This window comes from Oryctolagus cuniculus, chromosome 15 (assembly GCF_964237555.1).
Source record: "Oryctolagus cuniculus chromosome 15, mOryCun1.1, whole genome shotgun sequence".
In the NCBI taxonomy this organism is placed as follows: domain Eukaryota; kingdom Metazoa; phylum Chordata; class Mammalia; order Lagomorpha; family Leporidae; genus Oryctolagus; species Oryctolagus cuniculus.
This window is the reverse complement of record NC_091446.1, coordinates 10,825,018-10,849,262: the sequence shown is the minus strand read 5'-3', so window position 1 is coordinate 10,849,262 and position 24,245 is coordinate 10,825,018. Positions and strand designations below refer to the sequence as shown.

The 24,245-nt window shown below is 47.3% G+C and overlaps 1 protein-coding gene and 1 non-coding gene across 2 annotated transcripts in view; one reads left to right on the top strand and one right to left on the bottom strand.

The window, feature by feature from the left end:
* The window catches only part of MCMBP (minichromosome maintenance complex binding protein), a 57,241-nt gene extending 33,377 nt beyond the window's left edge, over positions 1 to 23,864 (bottom strand). Inside the window, exon 1 of the mRNA XM_008270606.4 lies at positions 23,656 to 23,864. Within this exon, the coding sequence (XP_008268828.1) occupies positions 23,656 to 23,713 (58 nt within the window). The 5' untranslated portion in view covers positions 23,714 to 23,864. The remainder of the gene's footprint in view (positions 1 to 23,655) is intronic.
* On the top strand, positions 13,281 to 13,408 carry LOC127484281 (small nucleolar RNA SNORA18). Its single transcript, XR_007911162.2, has one exon. It is a non-coding gene; the product is annotated as a small nucleolar RNA SNORA18 (small nucleolar RNA).
* Positions 23,865 to 24,245: the final 381 nt, after the last annotated feature.

The following is a 24,245-nucleotide window of genomic DNA, read 5'->3' as shown; positions in this document are numbered from 1 at the left end:
TCCTGGCTTCGGATCGGCACAGCTCTGACCATTGCAGCCAATTGGGGAGTAAACCAGTGGATAGAAGACGTAGCTCTCTCTCTGCCTCTCCTCTCCGTGTGTAAAGCTGACTTTCAAATAAATAAATAAATCTTAAAACAAAACAAAACAAAACACTGCCCTTTGAGGTCTAGGGATAAGCCAGGAGGAAGCTGACCTGGGCTCTGAGCACCTGCAGCATGACGTGGGGCGACCTGCACTAAGCAGTGTGCAGGAGCCATTGTTTATAAAGTACTCTGCTCCTTCAGAACACACAATCTTTTAACAACCCCAAAATGAAGGGCAAAACGTGTTTTTGCTTTTTTAAACCTTTTTTATCTGGGAAAAACTTTGAACTCTGAGAAGTGTTGGTGGAGTAGGACAAAGCACACTGCGTCCTCGCCCCATGTGCTGCATCATCCCATCATACATATTTGTCTGATGCACTTAAGGTTAAGCTGAATACACCATTTACTGTAACCTCTAGTTAATTTAGTATGTGCATCCTAAAGAGATTAATACTTTAGATAAACAGTTTTGTTATCAGCCTCAGGAAATTCAAAATTGACACAACACTGCTCATCTATCTACTCACATTTCAGTTTGTTCTGACCCAGCACTATTTCGTATGGTGCTTTTCCCACTCTGCCCAGGACCCAGCCTAGTACATACACTGCATCCAGCCATCCTGTCCCTTTTAATCTCCCTAATCTGGAACAGTCCCTTTATCTTTCCTTACTTTTATGACACTGATATTTAAAACAAAAAAAAAAAAATTGAATGCTTCTCACTTTGGACTTGTCTGATGTTTTCTTATGATTAGATTCCAGGTAAGCATGACCAATGTTAAATAAAAAACATTAACTGCTCATTGCTTTGGCACAGATTCCAGCACTGGGCCTCACCAGATTAAAAGTCAAAATGGAGTCACCTATGCTAAAGTTCCCCTTCACCAAAACTAAACTTAGCTGTTTATCAGACTTTCTATAAGAAGCCAGAGAAAATGAGAGATGTCATCCAAAGTTTCCCAACAGGCCAGTTTTCAATCTGGATAACAAAGTCCCCTCTGCTTTAATTCTTACACAAAAGCAACCTAAAGTAACCTAATGTCAACCAGTCAGGCATGTTTCTGTCGTTCTGTCTCTCTGCCTTCATTTTAGAGGGAAAGTAACTTGGAAAGGACTTATCCACTTTTGTTCTTTGTTTACATTTCCTTTGGCCTTTGCCTGTAAAACCTCTCCTGCTCAGCCCATAGGAACACTTATGATGAAATAAGGCCTGATTCCTGAAATCAAAAATAAAGCAATCGGGATTTTTAAATTGTAATTCTGTTCTCTGACATCAATCAGACCACTATATAAGCAACACTGTGTTCTTCTAAAGCTGGGATATCTGGAGGCTTCATGTGCCTCCTCCCCTCATTGTTAGTGTTAATTTTGATTGCCCAGTCAAAGCAACAGCCAATGTCTCCCTCCTTACAACTGATAAACAGTGAGCAGGGGGCGCTATGGGAACTGACAAAGATCAAAGAGTTACTGGCAGAACACAGATTTATGTGAACTCCAATCACCCAACCACACATCTGGCCAGTCCTTACACTAGCTATATTCATCACACAGGTGCTGTGGAGACTACACAGGTTATAGAGCTGATTCTGTTAGAAACCCTCACAAAATCCAGCTAACATCATGTGTGAGCAGGGCTTCCAAACATTTACTTAACCGGGAAAAGGCAGTTCTGAAAAAGAAATGAGGGGAGCCGGTGCTGTGGCACAGTGGGTTAAGGCCCCAGCCTGCAGGACTGGCATCCCATAGGGGTGCCGGTTCAAGTCCCAGGTGCTCTACTTCCAATCCAGCTCTCTGCTATGGCCTGGGAAAGCAGTGGAAGATGACCCAAGTCCTTGGGCACTTGTACCCGCGTGGAAGATCTGGAAGAAGCTCCTACCTCCTGGCTTCAGATCAGCTCAGCTCTGGCCTTTGCGGTCATTTGGGGAGTGAACCAGCAGATGGAAGACTTCTCTTTCTCTCTCTGTCTCTCCCTCTCTCTGTAACTCTGTCTTTCAAATAAGAAAATTAAACCATACCCTCCTCCCCAAAAAGAACAGAAAAGAAATTACTTTTCTGGGGCTGGCATTGCGGCTCAGCAGGTTAAGCCACCACTTGCCATGTTGGCAATCCATATCACAGCGCCAATTCATGTTCTGGCTGCTCCACTTTGACACAGTAACAATACCATTCTGACCCCATCTGTATAAGAAACTTTTGCATAACCCTAACAGGTAAGAAGTCACATCAGGGAGAGACTGAGGAGCAGTAAATGAGGAACAACTGAATAGATGGAAGAACATTATATAAATGGTTTTCTTTTTCTTTTTTTTTTTTAAAGATTTACTTATCTGAAAGTCAGAATTATAGAAGGGGAGAAAGAGAGAGAGAATCTTCCATCCACTGGTTCGCTCCCTAGATGGCTGCAATGGCCAGAGCTGGGCCAGGCTGAAGCCGGGAGCCAGAAACTTCTTCCAGGTTTCCCGCATGGGTAGCAAGGAGCCAAGTACTCGGGCCACCTTCTGCTGTTTTTCCCAGGCCATTAGCAGAAAACCGGATTGGAAATGCAGCAGCTGGGTCTCAAACCGGCGCGGATACAGGAGGCCAGCATTGCAGGCGGCAGCTTTACCCACTACACACAATGCCAGGCCTTGGACATTTAAAGGACAGATCATTCCAAAAAGAGGAAGGGTGCCACAATAACTGCCCACTGTTTCATAAGCCTACTACGTGCCAGGCACTCACAGGCACTATGAGGATACTTGCCACTGAAGGAACTTGGTTTAGAAGCTACAGACAGCTGAAATCAAAGAAAAACTGAAGTGGGTCAATGAATCTTTGAGAGAGCTTCTGAAAGAGATGGCATTTAAGCTAGGCCTTGAAGGAGGTGAAGAACGAAAACATGCCACGGTATAAAGGACAGCATATTCTAGATGTAGAGCACTGAGCGCAGACAGTAATGGTACTCCAAGGACAAGGAGGCGCACTACTGGAACGTCAGGTACTTGGAGTATTAAGGACCGGAAAGAGAATAAAGCCACGAACAAGATGGATGAGACCACACACATCACAGGAGTTTTCAAAACCAGCTTACAATTTTGCTCTTTAGTCACAGTAAATTAACCTTTTATATTCCCAGATTGATCAAGGACCTGGGACACAGGAAGTACTAGAGTTAAAAGAATTAACACTGAACACATAAGCACAATGTAGAGAAAACAAGTTGTTTTGCAAGACTAGCATCCATTCACGGATAGTAAAATGGCACACACAGTCTCATCTGTGGCAGGATCTATGCCCCAACACCATCCTAGGCTCTGGCCCTCGCTGCCACCATTGCTAGAAGTCAGGTGACCAAATGGCCCAACCACAAGTGTCAGCTCCACCCCCACCCTACCAGGATTCGCTGCTCCCACTTCCGTACCCCCTCCAAGAGTAGAACAGGACCTGCTTCCTGCACACGTGCTGTCTCTCCTCAGCACTCTTGACAGCACCCCCCTTCCTCGCCCCTTCCCTCCAGCCAGTCAGATTTCCCCCGTCAAGAAACTCTTTTCCCTTAACTCCGGTGTTTGTTGTGTTTTGTGGTAGCCTTACATTCACTGCCCCCTTTTTGGTTCCAGTGCCTCACTTTCAGTCCAAGGGAGTACCTGACCTAGGTCTCAGAGAGTTCTGATATTTATTTAAGGGTGGAACAAAGACAATTCCAGGATTAAGATTTAGTAACTGGTTTTGCAACACGGATGAATTAAAATCCTTTTAAGTAAAATTTGTTTGAAAGAACGCCGAGAGGGCTGGAGGGGGAGGGGGAGATAAAGAGATCTTTCATCTGTTGGTTCATTCCCCAAATGGCCACCATGGCTAGAACAGGGTCAGGCTGAAGCCGGGAGCTCCATCCTGGTCTCCCTTGTGGGTGGCAGGGGTCCAAGCAGTTGGGCCATCATCTGCTGCCTCTGCAGGCACATTACCAGGGAGCTGGATGCAAAGTGGAGCAGCCAGGACTCACAGAAGCTCTACCGCATGGGATGCAGGTGTCACAGGCCAGCGGCTTACCTTACTCCACAACACAGGCCCCTCGTGACCTTGACCAAGATTTGTCTGAAGATGAAGCCACCCCAGAAGCCAGAGCAGAGATGCAGATTTCTGCAGACCCACTTTACACATGTGGCTATAAGTGAGCTTGGCAGCAGCCCATCCACAAATTCTCAAACCTGAGCCAATAATATATTCACTTTTTTTGGCTTAAGTAGGACCAAGCTGGGTCATCTGCTACCAAGATGCAGATGCTGTCGTACTTCCTAGAATTCCCCAAGGAGCACTTGGCCATCTGAGTCTGAGAACTGCTGCACTCAATCTTGCCCTGTTCAATGGGTTGGGGAACTAAGACAACGTACAGGCATTTATACTGATACTCTAGGATGCTGGCTGTCCTACCTCACCAATGCTTGCCCTTGTAATCTTTGAATCCTACCCACAATGCTAGAACACATTCTCTGTGATTTTAACATTGTTATGAGCCCCTTTACTGGTTTACTGACCATTCTAATACATCTTCCTGTTAATGCCTACTCACAATTTTGCCCATTTTTTAAAAATTGGTTTTGTTGGGACATTACTGATTTATACAAATTCTTGATGTATTCTGCATGCAAGCCAGAATACTTTCTCCTAATCTGTACCTTATCCTTTGACATTCTTAATAGCTGTCTTTTGATGGAATTCTTTCATTTTCATTAAGCCCAATTTATCATTTTTTTTCCCATGGTTACTGCTCCCAAGGTCATGATGCTATTTTCACAGGGTTATTTTTTACTTCACACATTTAGTCCTGTAATCCACATCAAATTAATGATTCTGTTTATAGTGCAACATAGGGATCAAGGCTCACTTTCCCAAACAGATATCCACTTGTTCCAGCACTACTTAATGAAAACACTTTCCAGAGCAGAGGTACCCACTTCTCAAACTGGAGTTGGAGTCCTGACTCCACTCACGATTCTGCCCACATAGGATGCCAGCACTGCAGGCGGTGGCTTTACCCACTGTACCACAGCCCAAGCCTCTTTTACCACTTTTTTTTTTTTTTTTTTTGACAGGCAGAGTGGACAGTGAGAGAGAGAGAGAGAGACAGAGAGAAAGGTCTTCCTTTGCCGTTGGTTCACCCTCCAATGGCCCCCGCGGCCAGCATGCTGCGGCCGGTGCACCGCGCTGATCCAATGGCAGGAGCCAGGTGCTTCTCCTGGTTTCCCATGGGGTGCAGGGCCCAAGCACTTGGGCCATCCTCCACTGCACTCCCTGGCCATAGCAGAGAGCTGGCCTGGAAGAGGGCAACCAGGACAGAATCCGGCTCCCCGACCGGGACTAGAACCCGGTGTGCCGGCGCTGCAGGCGGAGGATTAGCCTAGTGAGCCGCGGCGCCAGCCTCTTTTACCACTTTTTAAACTGGGTTAATTACCACTATGTTTTCTTTCATATTCTGGAAACTAGTCCTTTATGATCCAAGAGTGCTTCACCAAGTTTTTGGACAAATAAAATCAAGGAAAGCTTGCTTTTGTACAAAAGAAACTGAAATCTATGCATAATTTTTCATTTTATACATTTTTTCAGGAACTTTTTGAAGACTCCTCATATGCATGGATTTCAAAATTTGTGCCAAAATATTCATGTTTTTAAATTTCCTTTACCATTAACTTTTATTTTTTATGTACCCTCATCTTATTTTGAAATACATTCTCCGGGGCCAGCACCGCGGCTCACAAGGCTAATCCTCTGTCTTGTGGAGCAGGCACACCGGGTTCTAGTCCCGGTCAGGGAGCCGGATTCTGTCCCGGTTGCCCCTCTTTCAGGCCAGCTCTCTGCTGTGGCCAGGGAGTACAGTGGAGGATGGCCCAGGTGCTTGGGCCCTGCACCCCATGGGAGACCAGGAAAAGCACCTGGCTCCTGCCATCAGATCAGCGCAGTGCACCGGCCGCAGCATGCTGGCCGCGGGGGCCATTGGAGGGTGAACCAACGGCAAAGGAAGACCTTTCTCTGTCTCTCTCTCTCACTGTCCACTCTGCCTGTTAAAAAAAAAAAAAAGAAAGAAAGAACAGAAAGAAATACATTCTCCGGTCTTTAGCTTATCTTTTCATTCTTCTAATCTTTTTTCCATGAACAAGTTTTTAATTTTCTTGAAACCCAATTTATCAAATTGTTGTTTTATGTATTGTGCCTTTAGTATGCTGTCTTAAGAGCTCATTGCCAAAATTCAGGACATATAGTGTTTTTTTTTTTTTTTTTTTTTTTTGACAGGCAGAGTGGACAGTGAGAGAGAGAGACAGAGAGAAAGGTCTTCCTTTGCCGTTGGTTCACCCTCCAATGGCCGCCGCGGCCAGCGCGCTGCGGCCGGCGCACCGCGCTGATCCGATGCCAGGAGCCAGGAGCCAGGTGCTTTTCCTGGTCTCCCATGGGGTGCAGGGCCCAAGCACCTGGGCCATCCTCCACTGCACTCCCTGGCCACAGCAGAGGGCTGGCCTGGAAGAGGGGCAACCGGGACAGAACCCGGCGCCCCGACCGGGACTAGAACCCGGTGTGCCGGCGCCGCTAGGCGGAGGATTAGCCTAGTGAGCCGCGGCGCCGGCCTAGTTTTCTTATTAAAATTATATAGTTTTAGGGTTTTGTTTCCTTAAGTTTTCATTTATTTATTTGAAAGGCAGAATGATAGAAAGGGAAAGAAATATCTTTCATCCTCTGGTTCATTCTCTGAATACTCCCAACAGACAAGTTTAGGCCAGCCCAAAGCCAGGAGTCAAGAACTCCATCTAGGGGCCAGCGTTGTGGCACAGAGATTAAAGCCCTGGCCTGAAGCGCTGGCATCCCATGTGGGCGCCAGTTCTAGTCCCAGCTGTTCCTCTTCTGATCCAGCTCTCTGCTATGGCCTGGAAAAGCAGTAAAAGATGGCCCAAGTCCTTGGGCCCCTGCATCCACATGAGAGACTCAGAATAAACTCCTGGCTTCAGATCGGTGCAGCTACAGCCGTTGCGGCCATCTGGGGAATGAACCAGCAGATGGAGGACATCTCTCATTGTCTCTATCTCTCTCTGTAACTCTTTCAAACAAATAAAATAAATCTTAAAAAAACAAACAAACAAACAAACAAACAACAACAACAAACACCACTCCATCTGGATCTCCCAAGTAGGTAGGCCACCATCATCATCCCAGGCATATTAGCAAGAAGCTGGGTCAGAAGCTGAGTGGCTGGCATTCCAATATGGGACGTGAGCATCCCAAGCAGCAGCTTGACCCAGTGTGTCACGAAGCCTGCCCCTAGGTTTGATATTTAGATCTACGACCAATTTGAGTTATTTTTTTGTATAAGGTATGAAGTTTAAGTTCAGATTTATATTTTTGCATATAAATGTTTAATTGTTCTAACATCTTTGTTTAAAGAGCATTTTTCCATTTAATTACCTTTGAATCTATGTCAAAAAACAATTACAAAACAGAGATGAATCTTGAAAACCTTATGCTAAGAGAGGTAAGCCAGACACAAAGAGATAAATATATGAGTCCACTTAAGGGAGTTTAATGAGAACAGACAAACTCAGAGACAGAAAGTACAGTTAAGGTCCCAGTAGAAGACCAACCAGAGGAAGGGGCTGGGTTGGATAGATAGCCATTTTATCTCGGGATGAGTCGGCACAGCTTAGGGTTGTGGTATGCAACAACAACAACAAAAAGAGCCCCCCAAATATGTTCCTATCCTTAACCGCAGAACCTATGGATCACCTTTCCTTCATGATATTGGTAATGTGTCTTCCTTTTTTTTCTTGCCTATCTAGATAAGAGGTTTCCAATTTTCTGAGGTGGGATGGGGAAGGGGGCAGAGAAACAGCTTTGAGTTTTCACTGTTTTTCTTCTCATTTTCAATTCCAGTGATTTCTGTTCTCTCTCTAATATTTCCTTTCTCATGTTTAACATGGGTTTATTTTGCTCTTCGTTTCTTCTTTCAAGGATGAGAGCTTAAACTGTTGATTTAAGACACATCTTCTCTTAAATGCACATAACAACTCAAAGTACTTCTGTGGTTTGGACACATACTGGAATTCTGATAAACTGTGTTTTCACTTCTGTTCAGTTCACAGGATTTAAAAATTGCCTGAGATTTCTTTCTGATCCTGATCCCTGATGGTTTGGATGTGAATTTCTACAAGTTTGAGTTTGCCTGTTATCTTCTGTCATTATAATCTACCCTCATTATGGTTAGAACAGCTCTGATGCTCTCAATTCTTTGAAACTGTCGATGTTTGGTTTACGAGCCAGGATATGATTTATCTTGCTGAATGTTCCATAGAGACTTGAAAAGAATGTGTATTCTGCTGTTGTTGGGTGGATAAATGTCAATTAAATCTACCTTGCTGACAGTGTTGTGTGGCTCATTTTACATTCCTACCCCTTGTACCCTTCAAGTACTGAGAGAAGTCTCCAACTATCATTGCAGGTTTTTCTTTCTTTTTTTTTCTTTTTTTTTTTTTTTGACAGGCAGAGTGGATAGTGAGAGAGAGAGACAGAGAGAAAGGTCTTCCTTTGCCGTTGGTTCACCCTCCAATGGCCGCCACGGCTGGCGCGCTGTGGCCGGCGCACTGCGGTGATCCGAAGCCAGGAGCCAGGTGCTTTTCCTGGTCTCCTATGCGGGTGCAGGGCCCTAGCACTTGGGCCATCCTCCACTGCACTCCCGGGCCACAGCAGAGAGCTGGCCTGGAAGAGGGGCAACCAGGACAGAATCCAGCGCCCCGACCGGGACTAGAACCCGGTATGCCGGCGCCGCTAGGTGGAGGATTAGCCTATTGAGCCACAGCGCCGGCTCTATTTCTTTCAATTCTGCCAGTTTTCACTTCACGTATTTTGAAGTTCTGTTGTTTGGTACACATATGGTTATGTCTTCTTGGTAAATTAAATGGTTATCATTCTATAATGCATCTCATGTTCTCTCACAGAACCTTTCTTAAAAATATTTTTAAAGTTTAAAAAAAAAAAGAAGCCAACAAAAAGGAACATAGGATCCAAGAAACAACATAATTAACTCAAGAATAAAACAGAAAAAAATCAAGTATAACATCTAAGCAATAAACCTAAAAAGCAACTGACATAAATTAGCAAATTTACAGAACTCACTGAACAACAGTTACAAAAAGATGATAGGGGGCCAGTGCTGTGCCGCAGTGGGTTAACACCCTGGCCTGAGGCGCCCACATCCCATATGGGCACCGGTTCTAGTCCCAGTTGCTCCTCTTCCAATCCAGCTCTCTGCTATGGCCTGGGAAGGCAGTGGAGGATGGCTCAAGTCCTTGGGCCCCTGCACTCGCTTGGGAGACCCGGAGGAGGCTCCTGGCTCTAGATCAACACAGCTCCAGCCATTGTAGCCATCTGGGGAGTGAACCAGCGGATGGAGGACCCCCCTCTCTCTGCCTCTTCCCTCTCTGTGTAACTCTGACTTTCAGATGAATAAATAAATCTTTAAAAAATCAATCTCATATAATTAAGATGCTACTGCTCAAGAAACTACAACCCACATACACCCAACATGGTCTTAAATACACAAAGCAACAATTCATAGAACTAAAAAACAAACCTACAGCAATCACAATTAGAGACTTTAACACAGCCACCTCAGAACATAAATCAAGCACAAAGCACAAGCGTAAATATACAGCAGATATAAATAAGATAATTAGCAGGTCCTACAGGGGTGAAAATTCACAATCATAATAATGCAAATCCTACTCACTGGTTTTTAATCTTTCTAATATCATTAGACAAAACACAGGAAGTATCATAATTACATTATAATTAAATATTATAAACTTTGGTAACAATGACAAATTGGATGGAGGCAATGGAGGGCAGTACAGTGGCACTTGTTTTCTCCTCTTATGAAAAGTGGAAGCCTTGAAATAGTATCTAGAGTTGCTGAGGGAACAGAGGTTTTATGAAGAAACAGAAGTTAAAGATGACACAGGTGATAAACCAGAAGTTTGTCCACTAAGATCAGGAACATGACAAGACGTCCCCTTTCGCCTCTCCTTTTCAACACTGTACAGGAAACCTTACTAATGCAGTAAGACAAGAAAAGGAAATAAACGGCCTTCTGATAGTGAAGGAAAACAAACTCTCCAGAGATGACATGACTGGCCCTGTAGAAAATCTCGAAGAACTAATAAAATACAGTCACTTTCCTATATACTATCAATCAGTAAGTAGAATAGGAAGGAAATAACACAGTAGCATTTACAGTCTCCTCAAAATGAGATACTTAGGTAAACTCTAAAAAAAAAAAAAAATGTACCAGTTCTATAAAGGAAAAACTACAACACTCCAATGAAAGAGATCAAAGGGGCCAGCACTATGCTGCAGGGGGTTAAGCCCGGTTCAAGTCCCAGCTGATCAACTTCTAAGCTAGCTCCCTGCTAATGCACTTGACAAAGTAGCAGAAGACGGTCCAAGTACTTGGGCCCCTGCCACCCACATGGGAGACGTGATGGTTCCAGGATCTGGCTTTGGCCTGGCGCAGCCCTGGCAGTTGCAATCATTTGGAGAGTGAACCAGTGGATCAAAGATCTTGCCCTTTTTTGCTCACTCGCTGGCTCTCTAATTCAACCTTTCAAAGAAATAAATAAAAATCTTAAAAAAAAAAAAAAAAAAAAAAACCTTACTATAAAGCAGAGGTAGGAACCCTTTTTCTGCCAAGGACCATATGGATGTTAATGATGTCATTCACAGGCCACACAAAATTATCAACTTAAAAATCAGCCTGCTATAGGGGCCGGTGCTGTGTCATGGTGGATTAAGGCCTCTGCCTGTGACATCCCAGAGTGCCAGTTGGAGTCCTGGCTCCTCCACTTCCAATCCAGCTCCCTGCTAATGCACCTGGGAAAGCAGCAGAAGATGGCGCACAGACTTGGGACCCTGTCATTTATGTAGGTGATCTGGATAGAGCTCCAGGCTTTGGCCTAGCCCAGATATGACTGTTGTAGCCACTTGTTGAGCAAATCAGTAGATGGAAGATTTAGATCTCATTCTCCTCTCTGTAGCTCTGCCTTTCAAAGAGATTTAAAAAAAAAAAAAATCCAACTAAAAGGCCAAAATTCAAACTATGAGGTAGCATGAATACTTCTGAGTAAACATTTGATAATTAGGGAAATTATTCTTTTGTTTTGTTTTTTGACAGGCAGAGTTAGTGAGAGAGACAGAGAGAAAGGTCTTCCTTTTTCAGTTGGTTCACCCCCCAAGTGGCCACTATGGCGCTACACTGATCCAAAGCCAGGAGCCAGGTGCTTCCTCCTGGTCTCCCACGTGGGTGCAGGGCCCAAGCACTTGGGCCATCCTCCACTGCACTCCTGGGCCACAGCAGAGAGCTGGACTGGAGGTAGAGCAACTGGGACAGAATCCAGAGCCCCAACCGGGACTAGAACCCGGTGTGCCAGCGCCGCAGGCGGAGGATTAGTCTAGTGAGCTGTGGTGCTGGCCCAGGAAATTATTCTTCATACAAAGAAATAATTCTTCTACAAAATAATTCTTAATTTTGAAAAGCAATCTCAATTATGGTACCCATACCAACATGAAACACCAGCACATTGCAACTCAACAAAAAAATTCTAAAATGGAGGAAACCTTTGTTGAAAATCCAACTGATAATAGCAATGACTATTTTGAAATACGTAGCACTCTCAACATTGCATATAACTTCATCTCATGATCATTATTTTCCTTTTAAAGATTTATTCATTTATTTGAAAGTCAGAGTTACAGGGAGAGATAGAGAACTTCCATTGGGCCGGCGCCGCGGCTCACTAGGCTAATCCTCCGCCTAGCGGCGCCGGCACACCAGGTTCTAGTCCCGGTCGGGGCGCCGGATTCTGTCCCGGTTGCCCCTCTTCCAGGCCAGCCCTCTGCTGTGGCCAGGGAGTGCAGTGGAGGATGGCCCAGGTGCTTGGGCCCTGCACCCCATGGGAGACCAGGAAAAGCACCTGGCTCCTGGCATCGGATCAGCGCGGTGCGCCGGCCGCAGCGCGCCGGCTGTGGCAGCCATTGGAGGGTGAACCAACGGCAAAGGAAGACCTTTCTCTCTCTCTCACTGTCCACTCTGCCTGTCAAAAAAAAAAAAAAAGAGAGAACTTCCATTGGTTCACTCCCCTGCTGTCCACAATGGCTAGAGTTGGGCCAGGTCAAAGCCAGGAGCTCCTTCCAGCTCTGCCACGTGAGTAACAGCGGCCCAAGCACTTGAGCCATCTTCTGCTGCTTTTCCCAGGCCATTAGCAGGGAGTTGGATTGGAAGTGGAACCAGCGTTCATATAGGATGCTGGAACTGTATGCAGAGGCTTTACCTACTATGCCACAATGCCAGCCCCTCATCTCATGATTATTATTGAAAATAGTTCTATAATATGGAGTAAGGAAATATTAAAATTACTCCACTTAACAGATTAAATGTGATCCTTATCAAGTTTTCAACTGTCTATTCCAGAAATATAAAAGTTAAAATTCATAGTGACATGTAACTAACTCCAAACACCCACAACAACCTTTACAAATAACAAGGGCAGGCAGTTGGCCTAGTGCTTAAGATCCCACTTTGGGGGCTGGCACTGTGGTGTAGTGGGTAAAGCTGCTGCCTGCAGGGTCAGCTTCCCATTTGGTGCTGGTTCAAGTCCAGGCTGCTCCAATTCCAATCCAGCTCCCTGCTATGGCCTGGGAAAGCAGTAGAAGATGGCCCAGGTCCTTGGGGCCCTGCACCGGTTTGGGAGACCCAGAGGAAGCTCCTGGTTCCTGGCTTCGGATCGGCCTAACTCCAGCCACTGTGGCCACCTGGGGAGTAGACCAGCCAATGGAAGACCTCTCTGTCTCTGCCTCTCTGTAACTCTGCCTTTCAAATAAATGAATAAACTTCAAAAAAAAAAAAAAAAAAAAAAGTGCCACTTTGGGCGCCATCACACCACATCAGAGTGCCTGAGTTTGAGTCCCAGCTCCACAACCAATCCAGCTTCCGGAAAGGCAGCAAGGGATGGCTCAGGCTGTTGGAAACCTGCAACCCATACAAGAAACCTGGCTTGAGTTTCTGGTTCCCAGTTTCAGCCTGGCCCAGCCCTAGCTGTTGCAGGCATATGGGGAGTAGACCACCAAACTGGTCTACTCTGCCTTTCAAATAAACAAATAAAAACTTGAAATATTAAAAACAACAATGTTGAGGTCTATCCCTATAGGGCTTTTCCTATAGCCACTCATTGTTGGAAACGTCTCATAGAGTAACTGTGGTTTTGCTTCACTCAGGACTTTTTCTTAGGTCTATTGGAAGGAACTACAAGACAATTCATTAGTCAAGGTGTGAAAGACCTAATAGTTTTGTTTTTTAACCTTAGGTATTGGAATATCCCAGATAGTTGTATTTTTGAGTGATGGCTTAGGAAAAAAATACAGCCATTCACATGTGTCCATGTCAGAATCAGGCAAGCACATCTAAAGTGGAATTTTTTTTTTTTTTTTTTGACAGGCAGAGTGGACAGTGAGAGAGAGAGACAGAGAGAAAGGTCTTCCTTTGCCATTGGTTCACCCTCTAATGGCCGGCGCGGCCGGCGCACCGCGCTGATCCAATGGCAGGAGCCAGGAGCCAGGTGCTTTTCCTGGTCTCCCATGGGGTGCAGGGCCCAAGCACCTGGGCCATCCTCCACTGCACTCCCTGGCCACAGCAGAGAGCTGGCCTGGAAGAGGGGCAACCGGGACAGAATCTGGCGCCCCGACCGGGACTAGAACCCGGTGTGCCGGCGCCGCTAGGCGGAGGATTAGCCTAGTGAGCCGCGGCGCCAGCCTAAAGTGGAATTTTGAAGTTATTATGTAATTCAAGTGAGGATTAACAGACCAGAAATTGTGGGCTTCAAGATTTAAAAGAGCTAACTAACTAGATGACTTTGGACAGAGGAAGGAATTGCAACATGGGGACTTCCTTAAATAAAAATTTATTATTAACTTGCCTTATGTTATACAGCATAAAAAATAAACCCTATACTGGTTTGTAGAAAGTCAAAAAATTAAAATTAAAATAAAAAATAATAAAATTAAAACAACAAGAACAGGGGCCAGCACTGTGGCTAGGCTGCTGCGCCGGCATCCCAGTTCGAGTACCAGTTTGAGTCCCGGCTGCTCCACTTCTGATCCAGCTCTTTGCTTATGGCCCAGGAAAGCAATGGAAGATGGCCCAAGTGCTTGGGCCCCTCCCTGCACCCTTTTGGGAGGCCTGCAAGAAATTCTTCTCTCCTAGCTTTGGATCTGCTCGGCTCCAGCTGTTGCGGCCATTGGGGGGGGAGGGGGTGACCCAGAGGATGGAAGCCCTTTCTCTGTGTCACTCCATCTCTGTGTAGTCTACCTCTCAAATTAAAAACAAACAAAAACCCCAAGAACAAAGATGGAGGACTCACCCTTGCTAATTTCAACACTTAACACATAAAGCTATGGTACTGATGTAAGGACAGACTGTGGAATGAAATTCTGAGATCAAAAATAGTCACAAATCTATCAATTAATTTTTCACAAGTATGTCAAAATCATTCCATGAGGAAAAAATGGATTTCTCCACAACTGGTGCTGAGACAAGTAGCTATCCACATGCCAAAGAATGAATCTGTGGCACACTGAGTTATGGCTGCTGTCTGTGATGCCAGCATCCCATATAAGCACCAGTTTGAGTCCTGGCTGTTCCACTTTTGATCCAGCTCCTTGTTAACATGCCTGGGAAAGCATCAGCAGATGTCCCAAGTACCTGGGCTTCTGTCACCCACATGGGAGACCGGGATAGAGTTTCTGACTCCTAGCTTTAGTCTGGCCCAGCGCCAGCAGGTTGCAATCATTTAGGGAGTGAATAAGCAGATGAAAGATCTCTCTCTGTAACTGTTTTTTGTTTTTTGTTTTTTTGTTTTTTTGACAGGCAGAGTGGATAGTGAGAGAGACAGAGAGAAAGGTCTTCCTTTGCCATTGGTTCACCCTCCAATGGCCACTGTGGCCAGCGCGCTGCGGCCGGCTCACCGCACTGATCTGATGGCAGGAGCCAGGTGCTTCTCCTGGTCTCCCATGCGGGTGCAGGGCCCAAGCACTTGGGCCATCCTCCACTGCCTTCCCGGGCCACAGCAGAGAGCTGGCCTGGAAGAGGGGCAACTGGGAAAGAATCCGGCGCCCTGACCGGGACTAGAACCCGGTATGCCGGCGCCACTAGGTGGAGGATTAGCCTATTGAGCCGCGGCGCCGGCCAACTCTGCTTTTCAAATGAATAAATTAAAAAAAAAAAAAAATGAACTTGGACTCCAACCTCAAAACATTCAAACCTCTCCCTCTCTTCCTCTTTCTGCCTCCCTGTAACTCTGCCTTTCAAACAAATCTTTAAAAAGAAAAAAATCATATAATACTTTTAGTTATTGGAGAAAATCAAAACCACAATGAGATACCACTTCATACCCACCAGTATGCCTATAACTTATAACCTTAGAGAAAATAACAAAACTTAGAGAGTATGTGGAACAACTGGAGCCCTCACACACTGCTGGTGGCAATGTAAAACGGGGCAAGTTTAGCAGTTCCTCCACAAGTTAAAATTACCACACGACCTAGCAATCCCAATCCTCAGTAATGAGTATAATCCATTGAAATGAAAACACACATTCCCAGGAAAACTTGTACATACATAAGTGTTTATAGCAGCACTAGTCCAAGAGCCGAAAAAAACAAAAACTGCCCAAGTGTCCATCAGCAGATGAATGCATAAACATGTGGTCTATACATACAATGGAATTATTGTGATTACAAAAGGAAATGCAGCACTGACATTCATACATGCTACAACTCAGACAAATCTTGAAAACATTATACTAAAAGAAGCCAGACTCCAAAACGATCATGTTAGGTAAAATCTAGAGACACTATTAGTTCCCCAGGATGAGACGTGGAGGTGGGGGGACTTGGAGAGTGTGACCACTAACATGGGGTTTCTTTCTGGGGTGATGGAAAGGATAGTGGTGATGGCTGCATAACATTATGAATGTACTAAAAATTAAAATTGTACATTTTAAAATGGCAAATTTTGTTATCGGACTTATATTTCTTAGGATTGATTTATGTATTAGAAAGTCAGAGTTACACAGATAGAAGGAGAGGCAGAAAGAAAGATCTTCCATCTGCTGTTCACTCCCCAGAAGGCTGCAAAGGGCAGAGCTGCACCGATCCAAAGCCAGGAGCTTGTTCCAGCTCTCCCACACGGGCGCAGGGGCCCAAGGACTTGGACCATCTTCTACTGTTTTCCCAGGCCACAGCAGAGAGCTGGATCAGAAGTGGAGCAGGCGGGTCTCAAACCAATGCCCATATAGGATGCCTGCACTGCAGGCTGGGGCTTTAACCCGTTGTGCCATAGCACCAGCCCTTATATTTCAATAACAAAAAAACTGCAGGAGAACTCAAACTAGAAAGAGTTAAAAGTATCCAAACTCTGGGGCCAGTTTTGTGGTGCAGTGGGATAAGCCACCACCTGAGACAACTTTAGTATTCCAGGAGTGCAGATTTGAGTCCAGGCTGCTCTGCTTCCAATCCAGCTCTCTCTTCATGTGCCTGGGAAAGCAGCAGCAGATGGCCAGAGTGCCTGGGCCCCTGCTACCCCGAGTGGGACCCAGATGGAGTTCCAGGATCCAGGTTTCAGCCTGGCCCAGCTCTGGCTGCTGCGGCCATTATGGAAATGGATATTTGAGCCCCCTTTATCTCCCCCTCTCCCTCTGCAACTTTGCTTTTCAAATAAATAAATCTTTCTTTTAAAAAGTACCCACACTTCAATGAGAGGAAAACATACTTTCTACTCAAACTATGGTTTTTTTTTGTTTGTTTTTTTTTTTGGACAGGCAGAGTGGAGAGAGAGAGACAGAGAGAAAGGTCTTCCTTCCATTGGTTCACCCCCAAATGGCCGCTGCAGCCAGCGCGTTGTGGCCAGCGCATCGTGCTGATCCGAAGCCAGGAGCCAGGTGCTTCCTCCTGGTCTCCCATGTGGGTGCAGGGCCCAAACACTTGCGCCATCCTCCACTGCCTTCCCGGGCCACAGCAGAGAGCTGGACTGGAAGAGGAGCAACTGGGACAGAATCCGGCGCCCCAACTGGGACTAGAACCCGGGGTGCCAGCGCCACAGGCAGAGGATTTGAGCCACAGTGTCGGCCTATGTTGGTTTTTTAACCACAAAAAAACTTATTATTTTATAATTTATAAACCCATATATTCACTTTTCACATGGCTGCCCAATCCATTCTTCTCTGAATACATCCCCACTGCTGAGGTGTGGCTGTCCATCGTGTGACTGCCCTACATAACTCAGTGCCATGGCCTTAGCTGACTGACTCATGAGTGGACTCTATGCTGAGCCAATCAGATTTCTAAAACTTTTTATTTGAGAGGCAGAAAGAGAGGAGAGACAGAGCTCCCATTCACTAGTTCATTCCTAAATACCAGAAACGGCCCACGGGGAGGGTGGAAACCAGGAGCTCAAACCAGGTCTCTTACAGGAGTGGCAGGAATCCAGCTGTGTGAGCCCATCACTGCTGCCTCCCAGGGTTTGCAGAAGTCAGGGGCCAAAGGCAGGTAGTGAAGCCTGCCTTCACCACCACACCAAACACCCACCTTCCCATAAGCAGACTTTCATTTTTTTTTTTTTAAAGATTTACTTGTTTGAGAGTTATAGACAGAGAGAGGGAGAGACAAAGAGAGAGAAGTCTTCCATCTGCTGGTTCACTCCCCAAGTGGCCGCAACGGCCAGAGCTGGGCCGATCTGAAGCCAGGAGTTTCTTCCAGGTCTCCCACATGAGTGCAGGGACCCAAGCACTTGGGCCATCTTCCACTGCTTTCCCAGACCATTAGCAGGGAGCTGGATCAAAAGTGGAACAGCTGGGACTTGAACCAGTACCCATTTGGGATGTCAGCACCATAGGTGGAGGCTTAACCTACTACACCACAGTGCCAGCCCCCCCTTAAGAAGATTTTCTATGCTTGGAATTTGGAATTAAGATAAAGATGTGGGAGGCCGGCGCCATGGCTCAATAGGCTAACCCTCCGCCTTGCGGTGCCGGCACACCGGATTCTAGTCCCGGTCGGAGCGCCAGATTCTGTCCCGGTTGCCCCTCTTCCAGGCCAGCTCTCTGCTGTGGCCACAGAGTGCAGTGGAGGATGGCCCAAGTGCTTGGGCCCTGCACCCCGTGGGAGACCAGGATAAGTACCTGGCTCCTGGCTTTGGATCAGCGTGGTGTGCCGGCCGCGGCAGCCATTGGAGGGTGAACCAACGGCAAAGGAAGACCTTTCTCTCTGTCTCTCTCTCTCTCACTGTCCACTCTGCCTGTCAAAAAAAAAAAAAAAAAAAAAAAGATTAAGATGTGGGGCCTGTGCTGTGACACAGTGGGTTAAAGCCCAAGACTGCAGTGCTGGCATCCCATATGGGTGCTGGTCCTGTTCTGATCCAGCTCCTCTCTGCTATGGTCTGGGAAAGCAGAAGGTGCCCCAGCCCTTGGGCCCCTACACCTGCATGGGAGACCTGGAAGAAACTCCTGGCTCCTGACTTCGGATCAACCCAGCTCTGGCCACTGTGCCATTTGGGGAGTGAACCAGCAGATGGAAGACCTCTCTCCCCTTCTCTGTTTCTCCCTCTCTCTGTAACTCTTTCAAATAAATAAAATAAATTAAAAAAAAAAAGATTAAGATGCTAGGTGGTATGGATTGGGAATGAAAAAAAATGGATTTGGAAGCTATGGAGTGGAGAAAAAGTGTGCAGATGAATACAACTGAAGGCAAACTCTAAGAGTCGCTCTGGATTCCTGCTGGCTCTGTAATTTCTGATTTCATTCAGTATCCTAGAACATACCCTCCCTGCCTTTGGGTTCTACAGCCTTAGCGCAAACTCCTTTTTCTCAGAGGCTTACAAAGGGCAGGGGGGTAGAAGAGATCCAAGCTGGTACAAAATATAAGGGTACAAACTGTTTATAGATTCCTGCAATACTAAAAAGTAGACCAGTTTTTACTTGATAACGTTTTAAATTCTCTAAAATGCTAGTGATGGAGTGGGTGTTTAGCCTGGTAGTTAAGACACACTGGTGCCTGGGTTTGCTTCCCGGCTCCAGGTCTTGGCTCCAGCTTCTGGCCAATGCATATCCTAGGAAGGAGCAGTGATGGGCTCCTAACACCTAAGAGGGAGACATCAACTAAGTTCCCAGCTCAGGGAACTGTTCCCAGTCCTGGTCATTGTGGATGTCTGTGGAAAGAATCAGTGGATGGGAGCTTTTTCTCAAAATACACAAAATGTTAGTGATGAAGTATTGTACCCTGGGGCCAGCACTGTGACATGAGTGCTTGTTCAAGTCCCCGTTGCTCCACTTCCGATCCAGCTCCCAGCTAATGCATCTGGGAAGGCAGCAGAAAGGCCGCAGCTACCTATGTGGGAGACCCAGATGGAGAGTCAGGCTCCTGGCTTTGGCCTGGCCCAGCCCAGGTTGTTGTAGCTAATTGAGGAGCGAACCAGAGATGGAAAATCTCTCTCTTTGAGAGATTTATTTCAAATAAATCTTAAAAGAAAAAAAAATAAGGAATATTGTATCCTGCCCTCCTCCACATACTCTGCTACATGACCCAGTCAAGTTCTATTAGCAAAGAACCTTAAATATAACCAAAACTAATGATCATGGTCCAACCAGTGCTCTAAAGGGAAAAGAATCAAAAATCAAAGTTGATAAGCATTCCTACTTCTTCTGAAATTATTTTTATTAATAATCAATTATAATGATTTTAATTTATTTAAATATGATCAATATAATTACATAAAATTATTTACAAATTATTTATAAAATATTTATTTAAATATAATTAATTAGTTATTAATTCAAGTAAAGAAAATTCCTTTTAAATAAAGATTAAAGGAAAAAGTAGAATATAACTTTTTTTTTTAATTTAAGGTTCCCACCTTTGTTAAGGGAAGTGATGTGTGGTGGGTCACCAAATGTACAATTATTATGAGGACTAAGCCATCAGCATTATACAGCCCAATAAAGACGTATTGAAGTATTCCTACATATTAAGCCATTGGACCTCAACGTCCTGGATATAAAATCAGTCAGAAAGCAGAACTAAAACATCAGACTCATTTCATAAAGGCTTGTAGGGAAAAATTCACACATGAACAATTATAAAAATGTGGCTATACAAATTCAAAACATAGATTTGATTCACAAAGAGAAGTTACTGGTTCATATAATTTTGACTGGCCACCCCAGAATTTCAAAGTTCTTACCTGAATCAAGAAAGCACAAGGATCTGCATGTGACAATAACTCATACCTGGTATTATCCTACTCTCTGAACTAATGTGAGGCCCATTAGGCCTGTCCTAAGTTTGAGATTTGTGGTCAGAGTAACGATCCCAATGTACACCATTGTTGATTAATCTATCTTTCCACTGCCTGTGACCAACACTGTCTACTGAGCACTTTCAATGTTCAAAGCACATTCTAGGCAATGCAAACATAATGGTGATTAACACTGATACAGGCCCTGAATTCTCAAAACCAGGGAACCCTTGGAAACAAGTTATTTCAATACGGTGTTTATAGTAACTCTCAGGATGCACAGTATCCTACAGTAACAGGGAGTAGAGTATCCTGTGGTACCTACCCCAACCCAGTTCTCAAAAGAAAAGTAACATTTAGCCAGGGAAAGCAGACGTGGGATGGGAGGGAGAAGGGTACAAAACAAACAAGAGATGCGGACAGACAAGTTCAAAATCCAGAAGTGAAACAGGGTTCAGTATGCTGAGGGGGCACACAGCAACCAAGTCTGAAGGCTAGGCAGGGGCATGGCTGAGAAGGGCCTCCGAAACCTTTTCAAAACGTCCAGGTCAGATATTAAGCCCAACAGGAAGTCACTGAAGGAGCTGGTTCCAGTGCGGTGAATGGAAGAGAAGCAAGACTGGAGGCAGAGACCAGTTAGCAGGCTCTTCCACTCACCCAGGAAAGATCTTAAGTAATCTGAATTGTGACAGCAGCAGTGGGAAGGAAGATCTCAGGCCACATGAAAGAGACGTTTAAGAGCTAGAACGGATAAGGTATAGTGAGTGGCAGAATGCAGATCCTGAGAGAGAAAGAAGGCTAAGTGGGTGGTCATCAAAACATGAGCATGACACACTCACAAGAACCAGGCCAGTACAAAAGTTTTCTGATATGAAAGAAACAGTCCCCACCCGCACTAATACAGTAGCCTCCATCCACATGAAGCTACTGAGCCCAAGGAATACAACACTGAGAAACTGAACTTCGTAACTATGATTTTAGTTAACTAATTAATTAGAAGGGCAGGGAGAGATTTTTCATCTACTGGCTCACCCTCCAAATACCTGTACAAGAGCCCGGGTTGAGCCAGGCCAAATATCCGGATCTCCTACATGTGTGGTAGGAACCCAAGTACCTGAGCCATCATCTGCTGCCTCCCACCATGTATCAGCAGGAAGCTAGGAATGGAACCAGGCACTGTGATGCGGGATGTAGCGCCCCAGGCAGAGTCCGAGGGCTGTGGCAAATGCCCATTCCTACCCAGATTTAAATAGCTAGTGGTCACTCCTGTATTGGACAGCACAACTCCAGATCACTGAAGACACCTAACCTAAACACACAACAGGGTTAGGAAGTTTATGTGGAAACATGTGACAAGGACAAGGATCACAAAAAAAAAAAAAAAAAAAAAAAAAAAAATTCTCAGACTCGTTGGAAAGATGTCCTACGTGAAAGAAGAAATTTCATTACTTTTCCGGGCCGGTGCGGTGGCGCAGCAGGTTAACGCCCTGGCCTGAAGTGCCGGAAATTCCATGTGGGCTACAGTTCGAGTCCTAGCTGCTCCACTTCCAGTCCAGCTCTCTGCTATGGCCTGGGAAAGCAGTAGAAGATGGCCCAAGTCCTTGGGCCCTACACCCCCGTGGGAGACCCAGAAGAAGCTCCTGGCTTCGGCTCAGTGCAGCTCCAACTGTTACAGCCAACTGGGGAGTGAACCATCGGATGGAAGACCTCTCTGCCTCTCCTCTCTCTATGTAACTCTGACTTTCAAATAAATATTTTTTTAAGAAAAGAAACTTCATTACTTCTCTATAAGACACAACCTATATGGAGTAAGATATTCTGGGGAGAAACACACCAGAAAGATTCAGGCTGCGACAAAAATCCCCCAAACATATCCAGTATGACTAGAGTGTATTTCTCATAAATAAATTTTCTAATAACAGCAACTGGAACTTAGCCCAATACGCACCAAACCCTCTTACTTTGGAAGGGCTTTCCTTAAAAGTTATCTACGCACCTGCACCTTCTTAACCCAACAATGCTGCAGTTTAACCTGCACTTGACATTTCGGGGCTGTACTTTGCATATCGGTCGTCAGCTCCAGCAATCCGGACGCTGAACAGCAAATGACCAGGGCTTCGTGGAGGAATACATCCACCCTGTTCTCAGAGAAGCCCGGACACTGCATTTGCCCACTTTTGTTTTGCAATATAGACACAGCTTTAATTTCCACTCGTTCTCAGGGTGTCCAGTGCACTGGGCTACACGCCGGGCGCCTGACTCAGGTCTCCTAGTCCCAGCCTGGGAAGCCAGGGAACTAAGTTGGGTACAATCACGAAGAGCTGCTTAGTGGGCACCGAGCCCCTCCAGCACTGTGCGCCAGCGGCTCCGGCTGCTCAGGACTGCAGTTCTCTGCGAGTCTCTCCTCCTAGTACCCCACGTCTGAGCGAGCCGAGACCACGCTCAGCTCTCGGTCACCCCAGGCAAGCCAGGGGCGGCGACCCAACGCAGGGGTTCTGGCGGGGTCTTGGCCCACCACCGCCGAGTGCGAGCAATGCCGGGGAAGGAGGGAGGGGCCGGCAAGCCCAGTGAACCAAAACCGAATCTCGAGTTTTCTCCTTGTACCGGAAGCAGCAAAGCAGCAGGAGCAGTAGCAACTAAAGTTTGCTAAGCTCGCCGGCTGCGTTCCCTACGCAGAGAGGCACTTCGGGGCTCCTGCACGGGGCCGGAGGCAGACCAGACGGGTTCAAATCCACCCCAACAGCAGCAAGACGCAGCCACCCCGGGAGCTGCCCTCCTGCGCGGCGGAGGTGTGCCAGCCAGGAGTTGCGGCAACTTCTGTGCAAGCCAGCGCGCACCGCCCGGCACACCGGAAGTTTTGAAATATCCTGAAGCTCCCCACCGGCGAGCTCCGCCGGCCTCCCCGAGGCTCCAGCCCCGCGCCCGGCGCGTGCCACGCGAGGCTCCGGCCCCGGCGGCGCCCCAGACGGCAGCCAGGCCGTCCACCACGGCCAGCCCGCGCGACCTCACCTTGGCCGCCCGCGAGCGGCGAATCGGGCAGGTGGGAGGCACCTGCAGCCGCGGCCCGCCGGGGGCCGTCCCAGCTCGGCCGGTGCAGGCCGGCGCCGCCTGTCGCCGCGCGAGCCCTCTGGGCGGTCCCGCGTGGGGACCCGCGCGGCGGGGACGGGCCCCGGAGGGCTTCTGCAAACTCGACAGCCCGCCCCCGGCGCCGCCACTCACCGAAGAAGCCTTGCACGATCCCGAGCGGGTGGTTGAGCCAGTCCTCCCCACAGGGCATCTCGCCGAGGGCCGCGGCCGGGGCGGCAGCGGCGGCGGCGGCGGCGGCGGCGACGGGGATCCGCGGGCCGAGCGGCCGGCGCCCAGCTCCTCCTCAGGAGCTCGGCCGCTCCTCGCCCCGAGCCCGCCCACGCACGACGAGCCGCGGGGCGCACACCGCCCGGCCTCCCTGCGCCTTCCGGAGCGGCGGCGGCGGCGGACGCGGAGGCGCAGGCGACCGGCAGGCGCGGCGCGCGCGGGCCCCTCGCCTCCACTTCGCACAATGGCGGGAAACAGCCGCCGCCGACCGCGCTGCCTGCTCCTGGGTGGAGCTCGCGCGGGGAGGGGCGGCGGCGGCGGCGCGCGGCGCGTCCCCGCGCGGCGAGGGGGCGGGGCGGGCGGGGCCGCGGCGCGGCGGCCGCCATCTTGGAGTCGGGCGAGGGAAGGGCGGGCGGCGGAGGCGGGCGCGTGGCGAGCCCGCGTGGCGCCGCGGGCCGGGTGCGGGCGTGCCGGGGCCTCGGACTGCCCCTCAGTCGTTGAACGTGCGAGTTCTC